This window comes from Macaca mulatta, chromosome 1, assembly GCF_049350105.2.
Source record: "Macaca mulatta isolate MMU2019108-1 chromosome 1, T2T-MMU8v2.0, whole genome shotgun sequence".
Lineage (NCBI taxonomy): Eukaryota > Metazoa > Chordata > Mammalia > Primates > Cercopithecidae > Macaca > Macaca mulatta.
The window spans coordinates 154,887,393-154,914,749 of NC_133406.1; the positions used below are offsets into that span (position 1 = coordinate 154,887,393).

Here is a 27,357-nt window from a genome sequence, read left to right on the forward strand (position 1 = left end):
TTACTAAACAGAAAACCTGAAATTCACCATGATTAGGCTGCCTACGTAATCTGCCCAATCTGGAGCTGTTGTGTCCAGGAAAGCATGTTGATTTTTTTAAGTCATAAGGTACACCCTTAGAGGGTTGGCATATAATTCATTCATTAAGGTGTGATTATGGATTACGAAGGATGGTGGTGACAGGTGGGGAATGATTGCTAAGTAGATAGTCAAAATGTCTACTATACCTCTTAAAAATGATTTTAAAATATGGAGGCAAATATTTAAAATAAAAAGTAACTGAGATACACTTGAATTCGCAGTACAGAAAAATACATAGTTTATTTTTGAACTTTCAGTTCTAGAAAGCTCATAATAATATAGCAGATTAGAATGTGGACTCTAGAGTTATGAGGAAGCACTGCCTGGGCTCAAATCCCAGCAGCTCTGCTACTTCCAGCTGAGTAATGACCTTGGAGGAGTGACTTTCTTCTCTCTACCTTAGTGTTTTCATCTGTAAAATGAAATAATAATAACATTTACCTCATAGAATTATAAGGATTAAAGGAGTTAATACATATATTTAGAACCATGCCTGACAGGAAAAGCTTTTAAAACAAACTATTGTTATTTACTATTGCTACTTGCTGTGCTCTCTGATAAAACAATTTACTAGTAGTTTTTTTTATAACCTGTAGACATTTCTTTTTTGAGATGGAATCTCAGTCTGTCACCAGGCTGGAGTGCAATGGCATGAACTTGGCTCACTGCAACCTGTGCCTCCCGAGTAACTGGGACCACAGGCGCATGCCACCATGCACAGCTAATTTGTGTATTTTTGGTAGAGACGAGGTTTCACCATGTTGGCCAGGATGGAACCTGTGGAAATTTCTAATGTAATTAGTGATACAGTATTCTGAAAACAGACATGTGTTTTAGCTTTAGCTTACCTCATGGAATGTCACCTGTGTTTAAAAATCAGAAGTAAAAATTTTAAGTATATTTGAACTGACATGATATGTCAATGTGATTCTCAAAAGTAGTTGGAAATACTTCTCTTAATAACTATAAACAAGGGCTAAAACGTTAATGTCCTGGATATACTATGGAAACACTTATTAGGAGAGTTAAGTAGTAGGATGATGAATCTCCCTGTAAGCCCTTCATTTCACTGTTCTTTAAAACCTTTGTTGTTGGTGCATTAATTACAGGATAGAATCCATACTGCTTAGCAGGGCATTCAGGGCCGTATATAACCTGGTATTAATGTTTCTAGTTTCATCTCTAGCCACTAAACACTAAGTTTAATGTGAATAGAGTTTGCTTATGAAATCCCAGCAAAATACTCTGTAAAGACACTGTCGGTATCTGATAATAACAGCAACATTTTTGAGTACTGTGTTCTAAACTCTTTTTTTTTTTTTTTTTGAGATAGTCTCACTCTTGTCACCCAGGCTAGAATGCAGTGGCACAATTTCGGTTCACTACAGCCTCCACCTCCTGGATTCAAGTGATTCTTCTGCCTTAGCCTCCTGAGGAGCTAGGACTACAATTATGCGCCACCAATCCTGGCAATTTTTTTTTTTTTTTTGTATTTTTAGTAGAGATGGGGTTTCACTATGTTGTCCAGGTTTGTCTCAAACTCCTGACCTCAAGTGATCCAACTGTCTCGGCTTCCCAAAGTGCTGGGATTACAGGCATAAGCCACCATGCCCAGCCTCTAAACTCTTGATATATTATTTATTCATTTAATTGTGATAGAAATACCATTGTTATCCCTGTTTTACAATGAGAAGCCTGAGGTACAAAGAGATTGTCTCTTGCTGAAGAACATGTTAAGAACTAAATTATTAAAATGGGATTCAAACACAAAGTCCACTTAACCTCTCCCCCATCCTACCTCTGGACCTTATAGTATATTGAGCCTTCTTGCTATGTACAGTGTCCATAAAGAACAGGACGCTTTCATATGAAAATTGTGAAATGGAGGGAAAAATGCAGTGCCCAGCGTTGGTGATTGACTTGCTGCCCTAAAAAGAAGTCCGTGTTGGACTCATCTCCTTGTTGGTCTCTTTGTCCTTAATGTCTAGTGAGCTCGCGTTTGTGTTCTTTGGGTATATGTTGGTTAATCAGTGTTGGAGTGGGATGAGAATTGGTGATTTTAAAAAAAAAAAGAACAGAAATATTCAAGCTTCTTTAAACTTTGTATTAGAAATCTTCATTCTTAGAGTTTAGCCTCCATTTGTAACTCTTAGTTGTGGCATATTTCATAGGAAGATAGCTTTGAGACTATCAAAATGATTAGATAAGTAACCCTAGTTCTGGTTTGGTACTGGTTTCTAAGATAAAAAAGAGAAACATATATTTTTTTTTCTCAAAAGGGGCAAAAGAGAATTCTTAAATGAATACTTCTAATAGTGAAATATTTTTAAATTCAAAGAGAATGTTAAAATTATTCCTGTCCTTTCTATCACTACCATCCTGTGTGTGCCCCATGAATGCATCTTTGACTTTACTGATTATAAAAAGTAACAAATCATCCAGGTACAGTGGCTCACACCTGTAATCTCAGCACTTTGGCAGGCCAAGGTAGGAGGATCGCTTGAGCTCAGGAATTGGAGACCAGCCTGGGCAACACAGCAAGACCTTGTCTCTACTAAAATTAAAAAATATCAGTCAGCTGTGGTAGCTACTTGTAGGGGCTGAGGCGAGAGGATTACTTGAGCTCAGAAAGTCAGGGCTGCAGTGAGCCCTATTTTGCCACTGCACTCCAGCCCAGATGACAGAGTAAGACCCTGTCTCAAAAAAGGAAAAAATCCCACAAATCGTTATGTGGAAGATTTATTTAATAATACAGACATATTCGTAGGTAAAAATTAAGTCAAGTCCTTTTATAATGTCAAGAAATAATCATAGCTAAAAGTTTGGGGTATGGTCTTTATACTTGCCAATATATGTATAAGCCTGTGTTTTAAATATAAAGGCTATCATTCAACATGCACAGTTTTCCACATCAGTACATGAAGTTCTGCCTCATCTTTTATGACTACTTAAAATTCATTATGTAGATGTACCATGATTTATTTAATCAACTTTCTGATGATGTACATTTAGGTTGTTTCTAATTTTTTTCTATTATATAAAGTGGTGCAGTGGACATTTTATATATATATTATTATTTGACCAATTCTTTCCTTGGGATAAATTTCCAGAAATAAAACTATTGAGGCAAAAATATACACTTTTTCAATTACAGATTTTTATTTATAGCTTTTATGAAATTGAACTACCAGAAGCTTGCACCAATTTATATTCCTGTCAGCAATGAAGTTGCCACACTTTTGCCACACTTACTTAGTATTTCTAATTTCTGCCAACCTGATAAGTAAAAATATTTTATTTCTATATACATTTCTTTGGTTATTAATGAAATTGAACATCTTATTGTAACATTAGAGCAGTGCCATTTAAAAGGAGCTAATGACTTTTGATTTGCATCTTTTTCTTTGGGATCATGGTAGCATTCCCCATACGAAAATTTGCAATTTGAAGTTATGAAGTCAAAAGAATAATTTAGATTATGGTTATAGAACCTCTTTCCTTAAGTGTGTGTGTTCATCCACATACTTTCTTGAAACTGTGGGAGAGAATGATCCCTTTTTTTTCTGTTTTTGTTAACAAATAGGCCACAGAGAGACTGATCCTTAACAAGTTTCTAGTAAGCATGTGTTTGTAAATAAGTGCCCTGTATTAACTCCCTGAAAATGAGTATAAAATATTTATTTTCCTCATTTAATACAAGTGCCATCTAAGTATTTTTCAACCTTTTTTTTATTATGACCTCCCAAGGAGCTTTCTGCCATGATATTTTGATACCATAGATACACTGTATATCTGTTGCATACAGTAGCCCTTTGTAGGGCCACAAACGTTAAAATAGCAAAGATTTTGTTGGCCCTTCAGAGAACCAGTTTTTGCCCTCTTTGGGGCCATACTGCCCTCATTGAGAATGCATGTATGTATTGATATTTAGGGAAGGAGAGGGAAATAGCTTTGCTGTGCATGAATAGTTACTTGGGTTTCATAGGACTTAGAAGAGGTTAGTGTTTCTGTTGCTTTGTCAGATTGTCCACAAGGGAACATGAGGATTAACAGTTGCCACAATTACTCCACCAATCTTATCACCCAACTCTAAACATGGTATCTTGGAGTCCCTAAGTTACCTAGAATATACTAAGGTATAGTAATACCATTTTTGAGAATGTTGATATGCCAAGGACATAGTGACATTGTTGTAGTTGAAGGCATTTTGTTGAATTTAGGGAACAGTAGCCCTAATGCATTAGGAGTAGTTGTAAATGTTCAAACCTTTATCCTTGTAGTTCTCAAACAGTGATAATTCTGCCTCCAGGGACATTTACAATTTCTGGTAGCATTTTTGGTGGCCACAACTGGGTGTATGAGTGTTTCTAGTGGAACACTCATCTAGAGGGTGGAGTCTTGGGATACTGCTAAACATCCTGCAGTGCAAAGGACCGAATCCCCCATTGCAAAGAATTATCTAGTCCAAAATACCAGCACTGCTGAGACTGAGAAACCCTGCTCTATCTTAGTGATTGTACCTCTTGGAATCTAGTTTTAGAAAATAATCCAAGTAATGTTGCTAGGAGTTTGATGTATGTGCATTTTTTTTAAGTGGGACATATATTTGTATATATTATTATAAAAACTGGGAAACAAACTTAATTCTTTCAGTCTTAAGAAGAGCACATGTCAGGACTTACAGTAATTTCAGCAACACTGAAGAATTGGAAACCATTTTAGAGAAAATTAACTCACTCATTTCAGCAATTTTTTTTTTTTTCCTCTGGAGACGGAATCTTGCTCTTTCACCAAGGCTGGAGTGTGGTGGCTCAATCTCAACTCACTGCAACCTCCGCCTCCCGGGTTCAAGCGATGTGATTCTCCTGCCTCGGCCTCCCAAGTAGCTGGGGCTACAGGGACATGCCACCACACCCGGCTAGATTTTGTATTTTTAATAGAGACAGGGTTTCACCGTGTTAGCCAGGATGGTCTAGATCTCCTGACCTCATGATCCGCCCACCTTGGCCTCCCAAAGTGCTGGGATTATAGGCCTTAGCCACTGCACCCAGCCTCAGCAGTTCTTTATACAACACCCTTCAACTTCTATTTGCCCACCTTGGGCTAAAGTACAGTATAGAAAATCATCTACTGTTATCAATAGCCCTTTATTTCTTAGAAGAAATAAAAGTACCTCAAAAATATGGCAACTTGTAAATGAGTTAAATCTGAGTATGGGTACATTGAATGTTCTTTGCATTATTCTGTTTTTCTTTGTTTTTGGAATATTGCAAGATCACATTTTAAAACTTAGTGTACTTTTCAAATTTGTTCATGTATGAGCTGAGGCCAAATACAGAAATATTTTTATTAATAATTTAACAATGTATAGCAATGAATGACTTTGTTATAAGTAGAGCTAGTTAACTACAGCAAATAAAATTATCTCCGAGGGCTTTTTCCCTCTGTGTTTGGAATGTTAAGTGCTTTCTGAACATATTCAGGGTGTACTAAATGTTAAAAGGCGAATGAGTTTTGAAATTACTCAAGCAATAATTGGGGTGATTGAGCATGGTTTGCAATTCTGTAAGATGGCAAGTTGGTAATCCTTTTTTCCCTAAGTTAATGTGGAAAAAATGTACATTTAGGAAGAAATTATATTATGCATTAAGATGAACAAAATCAGTTTATTTCTTATAAAAAAAAATGTCTCTCAGCCCTTAATGCTATTATGGTATACCTACTTCACAAATAAGGAATATTGCAAAATGTTTTATTTTGGAAGAATTATTTTTTTAAAACGAGTAACTAGTAATTTGCATTTGCATTCAAATTTTTAAATGTTTTTTCCTCTGAGATTTTAGACATCTGTCCTTTAGATTAGTAAAGAGTATTTTTCAACTTTGTTCTCAATAAAATTATGGTCATTGTCTTCTGACAGAAATTCTACTAAATCATATAAATGTTTGGTGAAAGATTACTAGATTGTATTAAAAGAAAATTATTTTAGATTTTGGGGTCCTACTGCTATGGGATAGATTTTAAGGAGATGCTGGTGGTCATTAACTTGCTCTAATTGATTGTTAGAAATTTCTTCTAAGTAAAGAAAACATTGTGTAAAATCATCATGTAGTGAAGACATTTAAATTTTGATAATGGATTCAATATTTGGAGCATTAGATTTTTAAAGGAATCATGTGAATGTCTCTAAATTTAGATATATTAAATATAGTCATTTTTCTAAAATCAGGCATTTAGTGAATTATTGCTGTTGATCCTATGTCAAACCAAAGTTTAGACCTGAAAGCAAAAAGACTGTAGCTCAAAGTGCATTCTGCTTAGCAACCAGCTTGTTGTCTACTGTTTTGCTACTGAATGCACGTACTCATGCCTCAGAAGTGTATCTCCAGCCAGCTGGACTCAACCGGACAATACTTCATTCACCTAATTTCCAGACTAGTCAAGCAAAGACATCAGCTCATTGTATTTAGTCATGAGGAAATTTATTTGTAAACTTCAAATAGTAGCACACTGCTCTCAAAAGCCCCTGAACTATGAGAAATTGCCTTCTAATTCAGAAATGTGAAGTCCTTGGAATTCAGAACTGCTTCCCTTTTTTTTCTTTCTTAATAACGCTTGCAAGAGACATTAGCTCTTAATAGAAAATGTATGTTAAATTCTAAGAATAATTTTAGAATCATCTTAAAGTGAAAATTTAGAAAGTTCAATTTGCATCTAGACTTTTATTATCTACTACCTTGATTCTCACATGATTATTTTCTCTCTTAGAAAACAGCAGTTTTGTTGGCATGTGAAGCTCCAGTTTCCTCAAAGTCAAGCTGAGTACATAGAAAAAAGGTATCACTGCTGTCTTTTAATCACTGATTTGTTTTAATTTGGAGGCTGTGTATCTAAAATAAATTGTTAACTTAATGTCAGTAGTTGAATGGATAACTAAATTGTGGTATATTTATACAATGAGATGCTAAACACCACTAAAAACGAATGAATTACAGCTATGCACATCAACGTGGATGAATCTCACAAATAATGTAAGAAAAGCAAGTTAAGGAAGAATGTATAGAACATGATTGTTTGTAAATATGGGGGAATAAAGCCAGAAAACTCAATAGTGTACTTTTAGGAATACCTACAAAGGTGATAGAACTAACTCTAAGGGAAATTATTAACATAGAAATCCTGATGATGGTTTCTTTAGCAGCAAAGCAAGTATTGAGGAGAGGGATCCAAGGAGAATTAGAGGGCTGAAAGTTTCCTGTTTCTTAAGCTGGGTGGTGGTTAAGGAGATGAAAAATGACCCAAAATTCTACCATGCAAAGATTACCACTGTTAACATTATAGTGTATCACTCAGAAAATACATTATTTTAGATATATATAGGTGTACTCATTGGAATTAATTTGCATAAAGTTTTTTGTGTTACTGTTTCATATTAAAACTTGTTCTTTTCTTTTTCTTTTTCTTTTTTTTGGAGGGGAGTTGGGGCAGGATCTTGCTCTGTTGCCCACGCTGGAGTGCAGTGGTGCAGATCTCTGCTCACTGTAGCTTCAACCTCCTGGGCTCAGGTGATCCTCCTACCTCAGCCTCCAGGTAGGTGGGACTAAAGGCTCAGACCATCACACCTAGCTATTCTTGTTTATTTTTTGTAGAGGCAGGGCCTTACTATGTTGCCCAGGCTGGTCTCAAACTCCTGACCTCAAGCAATCCTCCCACCTCTACCTCCCAAAATGTTGGAATTACAAGCGTGAGCCACCCCACCCAGCCTAAAACATTTTCAAGTGTCATTTAAACATTTTAATGTCAGCCAGATGCGGCAGCTCACACCTATAATCCCTGCACTTTGGGAGGTCAAGGCGGGTGGATCGGTTTTGACCAGGAGTTCAGGACCAGCTTGGCCAACATGGTGAAACCCTGTCTCTACTAAAAATACAAAAATTAGCTGGTGGAAGTAGCGCACTCCTGTAATCACAGCTACTTAGGAGGCTGAGGTATGAGAATAGCTTAAATGCAGGAGGCGGAGGTTGCAGTGAGCCAAGATCATGCCACTGCATTCCAGCCTGGGAGACAGAGCAAGACTCTGTCTCAAAAAAATAAAAAAACAAAAACAAAAACAAACAAAACATTTTGATGTTTGTGAACTATTTCATTCCTTGGTTTAGGAAAATTTTAAAGTTGCTCTTTAAGTAGTATATTTAGCATATTCCTACATTATACATAAATATCCTCTGTAGTTGTCAAAGGGATTTTTTTTTTTTTTTTTTTTTTTTTTTTTTTTTTTTTTTTTTTTTTGAGACGGAGTCTTGCTCTGTCACCCAGGCTGGAGTGCAGTGGCCGGATCTCAGCTCACTGCAAGCTCCGCCTCCCGGGTTTACGCCGTTCTCCTGCCTCAGCCTCCCGAGTAGCTGGGACTACAGGCGCCCGCCACCTCGCCCGGCTAGTTCTTTTGTATTTTTTAGTAGAGACGGGGTTTCACCGTGTTAGCCGGGATCGTCTCTCGATCTCCTGGCCTCGTGATCCGCCCGTCTCGGCCTCCCAAAGTGCTGGGATTACAGGCTTGAGCCACCGCGCCCGGCCGTCAAAGGGATTTTAGTGAAGAACTTTGTTATTTGGAGTTGCATATAAGGAAACGACTTATTTTACAGATAGGGGTATGTAGCCAGTAGTATATATGAATATGTATAAATGATTGAGGAAAGTTACTGTTTTAAAACAGTGTCTTAATTTTGTTTATACAGCTTTATATATAAGTTTAAAACAGTGTGCATATATGGAGGAAAGTTGGAAAACTTAAAATGTTTCCAAGGAAATTAGTATCAATTTTTTAACTTGGTCTTATAAATTAGAATGAATAAATTTGAACATGCACTGAAATCTGAAACCTTTTTTCAGATTTATTATTTCTGCTAGTGTCAAATATATTTTATCCTGACCTCGTCTTTTCATGTTTGAGTACAGGTGTGTGTTAAAAGAGGCTTCATATTTTTATAATTGATTTATACAGAACTTCTCAAAATGTTGTTTTTTAAGACCTTGTTAAGTGTGTCCAAGAACTCTTTTTGAGCTTTTTCCTAAGTATTTTTTGCTTAAAAGGATATTTTATTTTGCCAAGAGTAATATAAAAGGTCTTTGTTCAGTTACTTAAACCAAGAAAGCCACAAAATTTAATAATTCAAAATTAACACCTTTAGTAGAAAATTATCAATACTAATATAGCTTGTTTTTTTTTTCTTTGTTGGAAAGAGTACCAGATGATAAAACTATTAATGAAATCCTGAAGCCTTACATTGATCCTGAAAAGTCTGATCCTGTAATTCGTCAAAGGTATGCTTCAAAAATATTATAACTTTCTGAAATAATTAAAAATGTTGATGTACTTATTAGGGTCATCCATGACTATTAGAATGTGATGTGTAATGCAATTTACTTTCTCTCACGTTTTCTTGGTGTTTACTGAAGGTCTGTCAGTAAAAATAACAACAGTAGCTGACATTCATTGTTTCCTATGTTCCAGACACTCTTCAAAGCAGACAATAATAAATATGTTAATTCATTTAATCCTCACAATAACTCTGAAAAGTAGATTATTATTATACCCATTCTATAAATGGGGCAACTGAGCCTTAAAGTGGTTAAGTAATATCCTATAGCTAGTAAACAGGGGAGCTAGGATTCACACCTAGGCAGTCTGGAGTCAAAGTTTTTACTCTTAACCCTTAAACTAAACTACCTTTGACGTTGAATGAAAAACTCTGAAAATTAAAAGTTTCCAAGTAACTTTTAAAGACAGGAAATCCTGTTTCAGCCAAGTTTTCAGAGAACTAAGTAAAGTACAATCTGCCTCCTGTTCAGAAATACAGCATGGACAGAAGTGGTTAACATAACATAGTGGAAAGATTCAGTCATGGATATCTGGGTTAAAATAGCAGTTTCTGTCCCTTATTAGCTGTGTGATTAAGAGCAAGTTACTTAATTTCCAGGCCTTATTTTTTTCTCATCAGTGAAATAAGAATGATAACACTTCCTAGATAGGATTGTTACAAGGCTTAAAAGAAATACCATGTATAAAATTCCTAGTACAGGACCTAGCATATACTAGGCACTGCTTGAAAAAGGATATTGTTATTAGAGTTTGAGTTATTAGTGCTCCTGGGTAGAAACCCAGTTGACTTTATTTTCACCAGATGGTACTTGCTTGGGATATGAACGAGTGCTTGGTTTGGTTCCAGAATAACCTGGTATTTAAAATTTAGACTGGGTGGATTCTAAAATGTCTAATCCAGTTCTAGTTGAATCTCATTCTTTTGCTTTTGATAAAAGGTCATGCCCAGACTGAACCTGACCCATGTCACATATCAAGCAGTCTTTAAAATAGCTATGATAGTTGAGTTTCTTTCCTTATAAATGGAACCTAGTTGTTATCATTAGTCACATATTTGCCAGTAAGACAAAATGTCACTGAATAGGATACATTTTTGTAAAATTATATAGCCAGATTAATTTATTGAAACAGATATTTTAAAATTTAAGATGAACAGAGGAAAAAAGTTATTTTCTTTTCAGATTTCTGGTTAGAAAAGATCTTTATCTCCTTTTCTATGCTTAAATAGATGAACTTTTAAGTATTATTAGGTACAAATGCTTAGTCTCCATAAGACTATGTGGAAATATATTAAAAAATCAACTTTTCCTTCAATGTGATGTTTTTTATTTCAGGTTGAAAGCCTACATTCGCTCTCAGACTGGGGTTCAGATTTTAATGAAGATTGAATATATGCAGCAAAATTTAGTAAGGTAAAATTGCTCTCCTCCCCATTTCTTTAAATATTTTTTAGTTCTATAACATAATTAAGTAGCTTGATTAGCTCAAGTTATTAAACTAATTATCTAGCTATGAACATGACTTTTAGTTTTCAACTTTCAAGTCAGAATTCAAAATAATCACACTTATAGGACAAATTGGGTTGAAAAATCATCCAGGTTAAAATATTTTATTTTCTTTTATTTTCTGTCAACTGAGATAGGGGAAATAGAATATTTTAAAATACAAGCATTCTTTTATTTGTTCTATTGTGTTTTACTTCACTGAGCTTTACAGATATTGCATTCTTTACAAATTGAAGGTTTGTGGCATCTCTGCTTCGAGCAAGTCTATCTGCACCATTTTTCCAATAGCACATGTTCAGTTTGAGTCTATGTGTCACAGTTTGGTAATTCTAGCAGTATTTCAGACTTTTTCATTAGCATTATATCTGTTGTGGTGACCTGTGATACAGGAGTAACACTTTAATGTTACTACTGTAATTGCTTTGGGTGCACCATGAACTGTGCCCATATAAGATGGCAGCCTTAAATGTGTGTGTTCTGACTGTTCCACCAACCACTCATTCACCCATCTCTCTCACTCTCCTCAGGCCTCCTATTCCTTGAGACACAGTAATATTGAAGTTAGGCCAATTAATAACCACACAATGGCCTGTGAGTGTTCAAGTGAAAGGAAGAGTCACATCTCTCACTTTAAATAAAAAGTGGAATGATTAGGCTTAGTGAGGAAGGCATATTGAAAGCCGAGATAGGCTGAAACTAGGCCTCTCCTGCTAGTTAAGTCATGATTGCAAAGGAAAAATTCTTGAAGGAAATTAAAAATGCTACTCCAGTGAACACAAGAATGATAAAAAAGTAAAACAGTCTTATTGCTGATAGGGAGAAAGTTTTAGTGGTCTGGATAGAAGATCAAACCAGCCCAAACATTCCCTTAATCCAAAGCCTAATCCAGAGCTAGGCCCTAACTCTCAACTCTGTGAAGGCTGAGAGAGGTGAGGGAGCTGCAGAAGAAAAGTTTGAAGCTAGCAGAGGTTGGTTCATGGGGTTTAAGGAAAGAAGCCATCTCCATAACCTAAAAGTGTGGCGTGAAGCAGCAAATGGTGATGTGGAAGCCACAGCAGGTTATCCAGAAGATCTAGCTAAGATAACTGATGAAGGTGGCTACACTAAACAACAGATTTTCAGTGTAGACAAAATAGCTTTATATTGAAAGAAGATGACATGTAGGACTCAGCTAGAGAGGAGAAGTAAATGCCTGCCATAAAAGCTTCAAGGGATGGACTGACCCTCTTATTAGGGGCTAATGCAGCTGGGGACTTAAAGTTGAAGCCAGTGATCATTTACCATTCTAGAGATCCTAGGGCCCTTAAGAATTATGCTAAATCTATTCTGCCTGTGCTCTGTAAATGGAACAACAAAGCCTGGATGACAGCACATCTGTTTATGGCATGGTTTACTGAATATTTTAAGTCTACTGCTCAGAAAAAAAATTTGTTTTCAAAATATTACTGCTTATTGACAACTTTGATCCTCTTTGGGACTCTAAAGAGGAAAGTTATAACATTAGTGTGAGGACGTTAAAGGAAAATGAAGCGCAGAGGAGTTGAATGCCTAGAGCTAGGTCGTGTGAGTTTCATTTAAGCGTACTTCTTTGATGTATTTTTTGTTTAGATTTATCCCGTTTGGCTCTTTGTTAAAATAAGTCTTAACGTTTTGACTTGTAGCTTTCTGAGTTGTGGTCTCTAGGTATCCTGATTCCTTTCTATGCAATGGCATGAGAGCAGTTTCCTTAACTGCTCCCTTTTGGGACATTACATCCTATGGGCATTTCTGCTGCTCTTCTCAAAAACCCTAGTATGCTAGGGCAAGCTGAGATTTCCATCCACTTTGGCTCTTTGTGGACTTACAGTACACATTTCCAAGTTAAAAAATAACTGCTCTCTGGGCCCAAGCAGTGTGTCCTATACTATAAACTTTAAAATACTCAGTATCCCCTGTTTGTCTTTTATTACCAAGAATTCTGATTTCCTTGAATTTTGGAAGAAGAGTATATTCTGTCAGAGTCAAGTTTGACTGGCTTAGGTGAGTGGACACATGGGCCCTCCTAGGTATTCTCTTAGTAGGCTTGTGAGACTAAAGCCATGGTCTCATGGCTTAAAACATGAGTAACATTTACATGAACTAATTAGATAAAATATGGCACATGGCAAGAAAGGAACTGAATTTAGAAGGTGAAACAGATAATATAAGAATTATGTAATGATTGACTAGAGGTAAATTCCAAGGAAACAATGTAAATGATTTTGTTTAAACATGAATTACGTGGAACTGACTTTAGGATTTTACTAAACAAAACTTAATTTTTTAATCCCCAAAGTGAAGGGAATAGTAGATTAATAAAGTGAAAAGTTAGTGGTGTTGACTATAAGGAATACCTAGAATAGACTAATTTGATACTAAACCTGAGCCTAGCTGGGTGCCTGTGGCTCATGCCTGTAATCCCAGCACTTTGGGAGGCTGAGGCAGGCAGATTGCTTGAGCTCTGGAGTTTGAGACAAGCCTGAGCAACATAGCAGGACCTCGTCTCCAAAAAAAAAGAAAAAAAAAATGATAAACCTGAGCCAGTCTGAGGAACGTGAAAGTACTTTCATTCTACCTTATCTGTAGAGAAAGCTCATCTTCCAGATTCCCCCGTTTTTGCTGTTGACTTGAACTAAGTGGTGTATGAAAATACTACCAAAGCAAAGGAAGGGGGAAAAGGTTATATCCCAGGTCCAGTTTAAAAATTGGCATTCATTTAGCCTTGAGTAGTGATGGCATCGTTTGACAGCAGCAATAATGTCAGAAATTCCTGTTGAGGTAGCTTTCATCTTGAAGGTGGACCTAAATTGGCGTAGGATATCTTTATATTTCTGATTATTAGGTCAGCCTCAAAGCATAGTTATGCTAATTTCTAAAGAACCTCAATTTTATTAAAGTATTTTGTAGTCATAAGTAATGAAGTTAGATAGTATAGAGATGTATTTAGGCATAGATTTTTATTTTTTATCAGATTTTTAAAACAATGTTCTCTGTATAACATACTGATAAATGGACTAAGATGAGTATTTACATTTGATTGTATACATAATTACAGTTATATCCTTAAAGGAAAGTACATTCAGAGAACATCTAAGGAGAATTATTAGAGGTTATAAATGCTAAGCTCTAATTTAAGATAAGCATTCTAAATAGAACCATTTTATTATTTCCTGAAAAGTGCTTAGAAATCAGAAACATGTAGTTTCTTTATGGCTGTTTGATTTTACGTTTTCAGCATTACAGTAACTTCAGAGTAAAGTCTTTTTACCAAATACTTGATGTTACCAGTTTCCATTGGTTTTATTTTCCATTCTTGGAAGGTATATAGCAATTGTCTCATGATATAGATATACCTGGTCAGCTAGAGCATGCTTACATTTTTTCCAGGTTTCAGCTTTGCCATTCATGGCTTATTTTTTAAATTGTGATTATAGAATTTGTGTCTAATCTAAGGAATTCACTACTGATCTGTTTGGGAGTTTTCTTTCCAGAATACATAGGGTCTGAATTTATCTCTTAGAAAAGCTATTTTAGCTTTTTAAATAAATTGATTTATTCATTCAGCAAATAGGGAGTATGCCAAAGTCCAGGTACTGTTCTAAACATTGAGGCTATGGCAGTAAAGAAAAGTGTTCCTGCCCCTGTGGAGAAGATCATTCATGTAAGATGCTTATGTTAGTAATGCCATTCTTGCTCTTTGCTGCATATTTTTTACCAGCTTTTTATTCTCAGAAAGTAAATGAGTGGTTTTGGACTAGAAAAGCCTACGTTGCTAAATGTCAGGCACTATCAGAGAGCAGCTGTTGTATTACTGCCCACTTAAGTTACTACTGACTAAATAATTTATAAAACAGCCAACTTTGTCTATTCAAGTACAGTTTTCCAAATATATTAACTTTTAAGCCTAGATTTTACTTTTATTTTATGGAATTATTTACCAGAAAGAAATTTAGATACATTTTGTTTTTTATATTTACTTTGCTACTTTGATACTTGTAAATCTTCTTGGATTTTTTGTGATTTAAGCAGTTATAGGATGATTCTTTCCGAATTTGTTCAAAAAAAAACCATTAAGTACATTTAATCTTCTAGGCATATAAATAAAAATTGGGGTTTATACAAGAATGAATAAAATACAGTTCCATTGTAGTAGGGAAAACAGACACGCTGTATGTATCATAAGAAACCTGTGTCTACATCTTAAAAGCGACATGGAAGGTAGCAGGTATCCTTATGTCATCAGAAGGCTTTGTTGTGGAAGTCACGTTTGACTTTTATTAAAGGTGAATGGCCTATGACTAGGGGAAGGTACAGAGGCCCTTAAGAAGTACGAGGGTGTGGTATATCGTAAACAAAGCAAGTAAGTGGAGTGTATAGATGCATGCAGAGAAGTATTTTTAAAACTTTTTTTAAAAAGATAAGGTTGAAGAGTTAGTTCAAGACCCAATACTAACGCTGTTTGGATCTTGTCTCATTGGCATAGAAAACTGTAAAGATCTAGGAAAAAAAAAAAAAAACCAGTAAGACTTGGTGATCAAGTTGGCTATAGGGAGCAATAACTAGGAATCAAAGGTGACTATGGTTTCTGGCATGATTGCTGTTTACAGAGAGATGAAGGTAAGGTCTGGAGAGGCTAAGAGCATGTTGAGTTTCATGTAGAGGTCGCGTCATTTTCCGGAACACTACTTTCAAAAAGAATGACCTTACTCTACTAATTATTAGGATATCTTCAGAGTGAAATTGTATGCTAGTTAAAAAAATAGTAATATTATCCTTCCAGAATACTTAATATGTGGAGTAGACCTTACTTTACTTTATGAGGTTCTAGAGTAGACTTTTTAGACTAAAAGTTTCACCATTACAAATAGTACATTTATTATAATAAGTAAAAGTTTGTTGTCACTGCTCCTTAAACCTAACCCAAATTATGAGAACTTCCAGAATAACCTTTTTGCTGTTATGCAAAAATGTACATCAGAGATTTGCTATAAAGTCAAAATTGTGTTTTTAATTTGATACAGACCTTGGAAAGTTAGTAAGCCTATTTTCCCATCTAAATGTGGGAATCAGAACAGAAATGATACTGCATTGTTGTAAAGGTTAATTTGAGTTAATACTTGTCAGCTGCTTACTACAGTGCCTGGCACCTGGAAAATCACTCCTGTGTATTCAAGTATTTTGAGTTTCAACTAGAACATCATGCTGAAATGATTCAACGAACCTAAAGAGGTGTTTAAGTTCCACATGTTTGGTAGTAGTTAACTGTATCATATATTACTTTATTTGTTTAACAGCTTCTTTTAACCAAATTCATTTTTTAAAATTTTGTTTTGAGAGACAGGTTCTTACTGTGTTGCCCAGGCTGGAATGCAGTAGCACAAGCATAACCTCACTGCAGCCTTGAACTCCTGAGCTCAAGAAATCTTCCTGCTTCAGCCTCCTGCATAGCTGAGGCTCCAGGCATGCATCAGCCATATAATTTCTTATATTTCTGGGATATACTTCAAGTGTAATATTAGCCATACATTCCCAACAGACCACTCACCACTAAACACAAGGGAGCAGATAACCAGTCATGTTTGTTAATATTTCTTTTGACATAATTGGATATTGCAAGAATATGAGATTTCAGGAACTTAAGATATTGTCAACTTTATTTCTGTGGAAATTACTCCCAAATCTAGATATAGTTTTAACTTTTCTCCCAAGCTCCAAATCTTGGTTTCCAGCTATCTTTATTTACACATCTCATTAAATGTTAAGCTCAACATGTCTAGATTTCATTACACTGCATCTATTTCTTCCTGATGTATGTGTTTCTAATTTAATGGACTGAGTGTTCTGGCATCGAGTAAGCAGTCAACAAATGTTGGTACTCATTTTCTATTACTGGCTCTTTTGTTCTAGTAAGCCAGGCATAAGACCTTGTAGCCCAGCATCTTCGACTACTTCTTGACTTCCACCTTGCCACCTTACCTTGCATAATTGACATCCACAACGCGTCTTCCATTTGTCCTTTCTTCTCCATTCCTTTTAGGTAGACTATTATTTACCAGTGTCTACAGTAGAGTTCATTTCCTTCCCCCAAACTGAATATAATTTCCATATCTTTAGAACCTTAAAAGTGTTTTGCATTTCTCATAGGTTCCTATAAATTTGACTTATTTTATCGCAATAAAACTTAAACCATATGATGATTAACTCCCTTTTGAAGACAGTGGTTGCCGTAGGCATCTTCATCTTTGTATTTCCTGCAGAGTTGCGTTAGTGACTTTTCCACAACAAGTGTTCAGTCTTAATTTTTTAATAAGTGTGCTAATTCATATATATATGTGTGTGTATATATATGCTTGATGTATGCTAGGTATTGATGCCACGTTAATACCCTTAAGCAGGGCTTGGGCAGCTTTTCCTTTAAATGGCCAGATAGTGAGTATTTTCCAGCTTTGTGGGCCATTTAGTCATAATTAGTCAATTCTGCCATTGTAACACATAAGCAACTATAGACCACTTAAATGAATGGACATGACTAGAATATGGTCCAGTAAAACTTTATTTACGAAAACAGATAGTGGGCTGGATTTGGCCTCCAGGCTATAGTTTGCTGATCCCTGCTCTAAAGGGTTTTTTATTGGTTTACATGGTATCTATATATCATGTAAACAGTTGGGGGCTTCAGTTCTCAACATGTGAAATGAGAGAGAGAGAGAAGATTGTAACAGGGCCCAGTGTAATTTAAAAGTTACTTCAGAAAGTGTAGTACCTGCTCAGAGGTCAGGCTTTTTGATACATGAACCTGACCTAAAGTATCAGTTAAGATTGATCAGGTCTGTATTTTTCATTTATTCAGTTAATTTTCATTGAGCCCCTTCCATGTGCCAGCCCAGTGCTAATCCCTAGGGATATATAGACATCTAAAATACTAGCCCTCAAAGAGCTCATAGTCTAGGTGGGAAGACTGATACGTAATAAATACCACAAAAGATAGATACTTAAAATACAAGGCATAAAAAGTGCCTAGTGGAGGGCAAGGGCATCTTTGCATGGACACTCCAGACTTAATCATTTCTTGATGGAAAGACAAACCTTTGCCTTCAGTTTGCTTCCAGAATTTTTCATATAAAGCCAAGAATTTAGATTTAAACCTAAGCCTAGGTTAAAGTATTACCTAAGCTTTGATTTCATGGATATCACAAAAATTTTTACTGTTCATGAGCATATTATCCTGTTGTACTTGCACATAGCCTATTAGTCGTTTCCTCCTGTGCTGGTTTTAGTTAATAATTTTGGAATGCTTTTTGTTTGAAAAGCAACCAGCAAAAATACGAGCTATTTCTCTTGGATGATTTTATTTCCATGCTGAGAGGATGTTTTTAAATTTTAAAAACTAAGGCTATTTTACTTCCCTTGGAACTTTATGGATCTTTAATCTAAAATATTTTAAAATCATTTTCAGTGAAGTGAAGAGGTAAAATGCTTTTTCCTATCTCCTTTTTGAGAAATTGATTTTACCTATGTAAAGGCCTCAGGTGAGGCCCACCTGACCTCTTTTGGCTTGCACCCACTCACTAGCAAGCAAAGACCCCCTTTCACTACTGGCCAGTTATTCTTCCTTCCTGTAAACCTCTTCCCAGTGGCACATGTAGCCTGTATTTCTTTTCAGAACAATGCTTCTCAGATTTCAGTATCCATCATAATCATCTAGGGCAGTTGTTGAAAATGTTGATTTCCAAACCACTCTCTTGGGGTTCTGGTTTAGTAAATCTTACATAGTACCCAGAAACCTACAATTTTTTTTTTTTTTTCTTTACAATCTCTGCCTCCCACGGGTGACCCTGATATAAGTTTTTCTTGGGACCACACTTTGGGAAACACTGGCCAGGTTGGTAAACTCCTTGAGGACATTTTTGTTTCCCACACAATGTCTAACATGTTTGATATAGTGAGTTTTTGGTAGATATATTCAATTGAGTTGTTGAAGTTCTATAAAGAAACACGGCAATTGGTATTAGAATGGATTTTTTTTTTTTTAATCACATTTTACCTCCTTAAAGATATTAGTCTGTGCTCTTTCCCTAATTGAACTAGAAATGGAAAATTAGATGACTTTGTTTTAGACTTATGGTGCATAATTGAAAAATATGCTTTGAAGATACTCTAGGAAATTTATAAGATGTGTGTTAAAAGTTAGAACTTAAAAATTATTTTGAGAATAGTGCAGAATTAAGTATATACTGGAGAACACTGAAGGAATTCCAGAATTTCTAAGAACAGTGTTAACTATTTTCAGATGTCTTTTCTTATGTAAACAGTCAGAGACATTTCTGCCTAAGATCCCCTGAAAATAACTGTGATGAAGAATTAGTGAAGAATAAGAGCTTGTTCTCTAGATAGGATTACGTAAACTTCCTCTTGTTTTCCTTTTGAAATTTGATTCTGTTAATGGATACCAAGTTGATAAATGGGGGGAAATCATTTAATCTAAGAATCAATAGTGAACAAAAACATGCCTTTAATAGAAGATGCCCTCATCAGTGCTCATCCATCATGTTAAGAGATATTTTTCAAAAAAAAACTTAATTTGTTTGTAATATATTTGTGTTGTTTTGATCAATTTGATTTAATAATAGTTAAAATTATTCAGTTCAGAAGAAATTTTATTATTTAAAACATAAAGGTCATAAGTAATGAAATTAAATTTTACTTTTCATTACATTTTTGTTACAGAGAAGGTCAAGTGTAAACATATTACTTGGTATAAAATTCTGCAAGAGAATCTGAATGGAAAAACAAGGTTCCGAGAACAAGTAAGATTTCTAACTTAGAAAGCAGCGCTTATGCATATATATATATATATAATTTTTTTTTTTTTTTTTTTTTTGAGAGAGAGAGTGAGTGAGTCTTACTCTGTTGCCCAGGCTAGAGTGCAGTGACGCAATCTTGGCCCATTGCAGCCTCCGGATTTCGTGTTCAAGCGATTCTTGTGCCTCAGCCTCCCAAGTAGCTGGGATCACAGGCGCACACTACCACACCTGGCTAATTTTTGTATTTTTAGTAGAGAGACAGGGTTTTGCCATATTGGCTAGGCTGGCCTCAAATGATCTGCCCGTCTCGGCCTCCCAAAGTGCTGGGATTACAGGTGTGAGCCACCACACATGGCCATTATTTATTTATTTTTTTTTTAGTGGATGATATTGCTGTTAAATTACCATGATATTTAGAGTCTAGTGAATTTACTTAAGGGTGATATATTTCACTTTAAATCATCAGTATTCACAGTACACCATAAATTATGTTCTTTGCATCTACTTAAACTTGTAGGATGTCAGTATAAGGATATACAAAAGTATCATTGTTTTTCACAATTATTTTAGGTTATGTTTAAGCAAAACAATGTGAAGACCCTGAATAAGTTTTCCCGAACACACACAAAAATTGTTTCCTGCAAGAGTGATTTAAAACCAAGGTTAAATCTGGGGGCTAATAGGTATCTTTATGGAATATAGTAAGTATGAATGACAAAGTTTTATTGAGTGCCTTACTACTGTTTAGGTACTCTGATCGCACTTTATACATATTATAATTATATTATACGTTTTAAGTATATTATAATTAAATGGATAGCCCGTCTGTGGCTGTGTAAGCACTAAGTGGTGGAACCTAGATTCAAACCTAGGTCTGCCTGCACTCAAAGCCTTAGTATGTTCTTTGCAATATGGTACATACCTGTCAGTACCATAAATAATCATAATGCATGTTCTCAGATTATGTGAAACCGAACCACAGTTCTTTGTTATACCTTTTTGGGATTGTTGTTTATTTTTCAAAGTAATCATGGTCAGGATGAGTATGTGTTCAGAATGGCATTAACCTTTGACCACATTTTGGATATAGATTCTAAAAGAAAGCGAGAATAAAACAAACAACAAAGGAAGCATCATTTAAGGATTATAACAATTCTATATTCTATTACAGAACAAAGGAAGCATCATTTAAGGATTAGAAATTGTTAGAGTTAATCTGAAGAATGTCCACACACAGAAAGGGAATATGTAGAGTGGTTTGCTAAACTTTTTTTATCATCTCAAAGATGATACTCTTCCAGTGATGAAATGGGCTTTATATGTAGTATTCTTGTTATAGCAGTTTTATGATAAGAATTTTTAACTTAGTTTTAAGAAAGTTGAAGCTCAGCTAGTTGGCACAGTTGGCTGAGTGTTTACCAGACAGATATAAACTCAACTATTGAGGTCTCAGTAGCTTCGAACCTGAGAATGTTAGTTTGAGAGGCTGTATTTAAAGTGATCCAAAGTGATGTGATGGTCAAATTCTTAGCAGATTGCAAGCCTACCATTTCTATAGTGATCATCTCACTTCAAATATATACTATTTTGATTCTTGGTTAAGGGAATTATGTGAAATATAAAATATGAATTTTCTCTAAAAACAAGTGATATTTTAACGTAATGTTAATCTACTAAACTTACCCATCCTAGTTATGTTATAGAATATTTTGTGGCCAATTTAAATGTTAGGCACCAAAACTGTGAATTCTATGTGTATTCCGATATCCATTCTGTGCTCAGTACTTTAACCATATCCGCTCTCTACCCAGTTTCGTAGACCTAACTCTCTTCCTATCTCTACCTCACACATAATCACATATACCTTCTTCCTAGAAAGTCTTTGTCCTTTCACCGCTAGTAAATGCCTTGTAGTACACCATTGTATTCCCAGTGCCAAGAACAGTGTCTGGAACATGGTAGGCTCTCAGTAAATATTTGTTGAGTGAGGAATGAATGAACAAGCACTCAGTTGAGTGAAAAAAAATCACAAAATTGGCTTTATAGGCCCAACTCTGCATTTTCTTGAGTGACTCTGAGTAAGATACCTAACTTCTCAGGGCTTCAGTGTACTTAACTGGAAGACGAAAGAGACTGGGTTATAAGTTCCTGCCAACTCTAAAATAATACCATTCTATAATGTAGTTAATTCATGGACTATTGAACCTCTCAGCAAAAGTTTCTCTGAGGAACCTAATCATATTTTGCAAGGTAATATACATCCTGATAAAGTCTGAAGATGTAAGAGTCTGTACTGATGAAATACTTGCATTCAGTTTTAGCTTCAAAGGAAATGTATGTTTTGTTAGCAAGATTAAGACTAAAGATCAAGATTTAAAATCCCTACATTAATTAGAGGGGGAAAAAGTGCATGGAGGAGAAAGGATTTTAAGAAACAAATAATTAACAATACTGTATTGTATACTTGAAATTTGCTAAGAGGGTACATTTTAAGTGTTCTTATCACAAGAAAAAATTTAAAAATGCTATGTAAGGTGATGGATATGTTAATTAGCTTGATTATGATATCATTTCACAACATATACACACATCAAAATATCAAATTGAGGCCGGCACAGTGGCTCACACCTGTAATCCCAACACTGTCGGAGGCTGAGGCAGGAGACTCATTTGAGCCCAGGAGTTTGAGACCGGCTTGGGCAACATAGGGAGACCCTGTCTCTACAAAAAAAAAAAAAAAATCAAAGTGTATACCTTAAATATATATAATTCCTATTTGTCAATTATGCCTCAATAAAATTGGGCAAAAAAAGAATACAAACCAATTAAGGAGAGGGGTTAGCTAGGGTTAGGAACTGAAGTACCTAGATAGTGAAGGCCCTGTGCAGCCTGCAAGAACAAAGAACATTTGGATGTTGGTACTGAACAAGAGAGGTTTGGAAGGCCAGGGCAGGCAGATAACCTGAGGTCAGGAGTTCAAGACCAGCCTGGCCAACATAGTGAAACCTGTCTCTACTAAAAATACAAACATTAGCCGGGTATGGCAGCACACGCCTGTAGTCCCAGCTACTCAAGAGGCTGAGGTAGGAGAATCGCTTGAACCTGGGAGGTGGAGATTGCAGTGAGCTGAGATCGTGCCACTGGACTCCAGTCTGGGCGACAGAGCGAGACTCTGTCTCAAAACAAAACAAAACAACAACAGAACAAGAGACAATATTTACTGAGGATCTACTGAGCTTTATTTATTTATTTTTTTTAACTTTTAGGTTCAGGGCTACGTGTATAGATTTGTTATATAGGTAAAATCATGTCACAAGAGTTTGTTGTACAGATTATTTCATCACCCAGGTACTAAGCCTAGTACCCCATAGTTATTCTTTCTGCTCCTTTCCCTCCTCCTACCCTCCACCTTCCCCTAGTTCCTAGTTCTTTGTGTCCATGAGTTCTCATCATTTAGCTCCCACTTATAAGTGAGAACCTGTGGCATTTGGTTTTCTGGCCTGCGTTAGTTTGCTAAGGATAATGCATCAAGATTCAGGACAATAAAACAATACAGGAGCTGACAGACAAAATAGCCAGTGTAAAAATCAACCTAATGGATCTGACAAAGCTGAAAAATACACTTCAAGAATTTCACAGTGCAATCACTAGTATTAACAGCAGAATAGACCAAGCTGAGGAAAGAATCTCAGAAATTGAAGATGGGTTCTCTGAAATAAAGCAGACAAAAATAAAGAAAAATGAATGAAAGGAATGAACAAAACCTCTGAGAAATATGGGATTATGTAAAGAGGCCAAATCTACGAATCATTAGCATCCCTGAAAGGGACAGGGAAAAAGCAAACAACTTGGAAAACACATTTTAAGATATCGTCCATGAAAACTTCCCCATCCTTGCTAGATAGGTCAACAGTCAAATTCAGGAAATACAGAGACCCCCTGCAATATTACCCACAAGAAGACCATCCCTAAGACACATAATCATCAGATTTTCCAAGATCGAAATGAAAGAAAGAATGAAATGAAAAGCAGCTAGAGAGAAGGGGCAGGTCACCTACAGAGTGGCTATAGAGATGGGTCACCTCCATCAGGCTAACAGCAGAAGCCCTTTACAAGCCAGAGAGTTTGGGAGCCTATATTCAACTCTGTTAAAGAAAAAAATCTTCAACCAAGCATTTCATTTCCAGCTAAACTAAGTTTCTTTAAGCAAAGAAGAAATAAGATTCTTTTCAAATAAGCAAATGTTGAGGGAGTTTGTTACCACCATACCTGCCTTACAAGAGATCTTGAAAAGAGTACTAAATATAGAAAGGAAAAACCATTACTAGCCAGTGTAACTTTACATTTCTATCATGATACTTGTGCCAATGAATGCAATAGTTTATTTGTCTGCCTCCCCCCATAAAGTTATGAACTTCCATTACCTAGCAGACTACCTGTGCATAATAGACACTAAGTAAATATTTGAGGAATCAATTGAGGAATAAATGCCAGGCTAGTGCTTATAACATTTTCACATGTATTAATTCTAATGAAGTATATACTATGTCTTTTCTACTTTACCTGATTAGGAATCTTAGGCTCTGAAAAATTGACTTACCCAAAGAAACTAAGTTTGTACAGTTTATAAGGCTAGGATTTGGACTCAGACCTGTTTGTCAACAGAGTTTAGTTCATGCTTTTTCTACTAACTAGTCTCTGTCTCTGTCATAAATCGTAAATATAATTCCTGGTAAGTATGTCATTTCCTTGCTAGGAGTGCCACATTACTTTTGGAGTATAAAATCTTATTACTGATGCTAGGTTAGCAAGTTACACTTTGGAAACATTTTCACCTGTTACATTATAGTCCTTACAAACTAACCCATGAGTAGTTATCTTTCCTACCATTTTATTGATGAGAAAAACTGAGTCTCCTTCTGGAGTCATAGCTCGTAAGAACCAGTGATAAGACTGGAACTCAAGCTTTGTAGATTTAAAAGTAATTGAATTTACCAACAAAAATCAGAAAAGATTTCAAAGAAATAATATTTAGAACAAGTCAGAGCCTTGTAAGCCCCTCTTTAAAACAGGTTTTAAAATATATAGTTGGCCATTTTATTTAACCACATCCATAGTTTAAATATCATGGTTAGAACAGGATATTTACCAAATGCAGTTCTGAACTGGTGAGCTTTCTGAATTAAGGCATATGTCTGTACTACACAATTCATGATCTACACTCCATGTCAAGCAGGTATCGTCCTCATTTATGTGGGTACATAAAAATCCCAAAACAAAGTGCAGCAAACCACTAATTTAACTACTCTGATTTTTAAAATATGAAAACTAAGAGAGATTGCGTGAGAAAAAGATTAACTTTGACAAAATCTTTTTCTATATGACTTAAATATTGTGAGTTGCAAAATTGTTACATAGAAGTATTATTTGGAGAAATTTTAAATAATACCTTTTAAAGTGTAAATAAAAGAATAATTAAAACTTTTAATCTAGAAACCTAGATTGAGAAATAAATACAACTATGAAAAAATATAGGTTAAGTGCTACCTTTGCCAGATACATATACAAAATTGTAGAAATTTAGAGCTGAAGGGATCTTGGCGATCACCTAATTCAGTGATCTTATTTTAGTGGAAAGATACTGTGGCTTAGGGTCTGCCACAGATTAAATTTGGAGAAATTCAGACTTAGTTTTGGTATTTTTTAGGAGGTGGAAGGGGCGATGATCCATGGAGTGTCAGTTGGGACATAAAGTAGTTTGTGACTTACTTTCTTTAAAAACTTGTCTTTTTGGGTTATGAGGAGTTTTTTTAAAAAAGCACGCTAATTTGCTAATAAAGTACGGAGAAAGAAGTTCAAGAACTTGGCCCATTTTTTTGAAAGTTAGTGACAGAGTCAAGATTAAAAGCATACCCTTGATTATCATGACAACTTTTATTTATGTAATGTCACTGTAACCCCTCTTTGGCCCACTGAGCCAATTCTGCCCTCATAATGCCCCCATGAGGCTGCCCAGAGCAGTGTCAGCCTGTGAGCCTGTGAGGGTGAACAAGTGAAATTACAAGAGGAAATGTCTAAGAAGGGTCCCAGAGGGGAAGAAAAAAGACAGATGTTAGTATCTTAATTCCTCCAAACCTAAGTAGTTTGTCTTATGGTAGCAGAGACATTATACTAATGGAAATACCAGAGTTTGTGAAAATTTCCAAAAGATAAAGCTGTCCCTTAGGATTCAGTAGCTTCATGGCTTGCAAAGGAGCTAAACCTAAATGTTTTAGGCAGTACAAAGCTGGGCTCTTAAAACTTGCCTCAAGATAATGGAAACAGAAACATTCAAAGTACCTTTATCTTCTTGGAAGTAAATGTGACAATAAAATAATGATTTGAAGGTCGTACTGAAAGTTGTAAGGCTACATTTAAAATGCAAAATGCACATAAAGGCAGTATCTTCACTGGTAATGAAATTCAGTGACTTTGTCCTGAACTGAAGTTTCTATAGGAAAGTGTTGTTATTTTTGGTAAATAAAAATATAAAACACATGTGCTTAGGGCTTAAATAAATGTGTGAGCAGTTGCTGTGTTTTTTCATTTACCCTCACTGTAGCTCTCTAAAGTGATACTGTCATTATCCCTATTTTCAAGCGTGGAAACTGAGGATTAAATAACTTAAGTAACTTATCCAGGATCATAGACCAGTGAATGATGGAGCCGGAACTTTAACTCAGTGTTAAACTCCAAACTCAAACAACCAATAGAAGTTATTACTTCATTTAACTAAACTCCAAGTCCATAAAGTGTTAACCCCATATGTGTCTGATAGGCCTTCTTTATGAACAGTTTGCAAAATTTACTTTTAAATTACTGGTAAATATTAATGGTTGATTAAGAGTAACCACTTGTTGTAGAAAAATCTAAGAAATTCAGAATTTCAGCTAAAAGATTATTTAGTGAAATCTGAATGCTTCGTGTAACAGGCTGGAAAGCTGTGGCACAGCAGCTTACTGACACTCAATAGCATATTGCTGATTAGAAGTTTGCAACATTTTAGGCTAAACACTAATTAAAATCCATTGATTCTAATCAAAACCATACAACATACCAGATTTTCATTGCATAAAATATTTTTAAAATAATTTATTAGTTAACAACCCTCTTCTAAATCTTTGCATCCTTAGTGCTTTGCACAGTGCCTGCTTAGCATGTAAAACAGGAACCAAGTTTTTTTAAGTATAATCATTACAGTTTTAGAATCCAAATAAGTATAATCATTACAGTTTTAGGATCCAAAGCATGTTTAACTTGTTGTGTAGTAATTTTTATGTACCTCTGAACATTCCTCTGCTAGGAACATATGTTATATCAGCAATAATTTTAGGCTGTGATTCCCGTGTGGCCTTTGAAGAACTTTTTTTGTTGCTTCTTGGTTTTAGCTTTGGAAATCTGGAGAAACCCAATTAAGATTTAATATTACAAAAAGAAATAAAATACCTAAAACATTAAGTATGCACTGAAAATTGTTTACTAAAAACTGAAACAAGTAAAAAAACATTCCCTTATTTGAAAAATGCCTTTC

The 27,357-nt window shown here is 35.4% G+C and overlaps 1 protein-coding gene across 2 annotated transcripts in view; it reads left to right on the plus strand.

The window, feature by feature from the left end:
- The window catches only part of ZNHIT6 (zinc finger HIT-type containing 6), a 53,002-nt gene that overhangs the window by 19,139 nt on the left and 6,506 nt on the right, over positions 1–27,357 (plus strand). Inside the window, exons 6-9 of one of the 2 annotated variants that reach the window (XR_013413831.1) lie at positions 6,850–6,918; positions 9,322–9,402; positions 10,795–10,872; positions 19,711–19,790. Coding sequence is in view for 1 of the 2 variants with exons in the window: in NM_001266313.1 (NP_001253242.1) it covers positions 6,850–6,918; positions 9,322–9,402; positions 10,795–10,872 (228 nt within the window). In the remaining variant the exon portion in view is untranslated. 2 annotated transcript variants of the gene reach the window in all.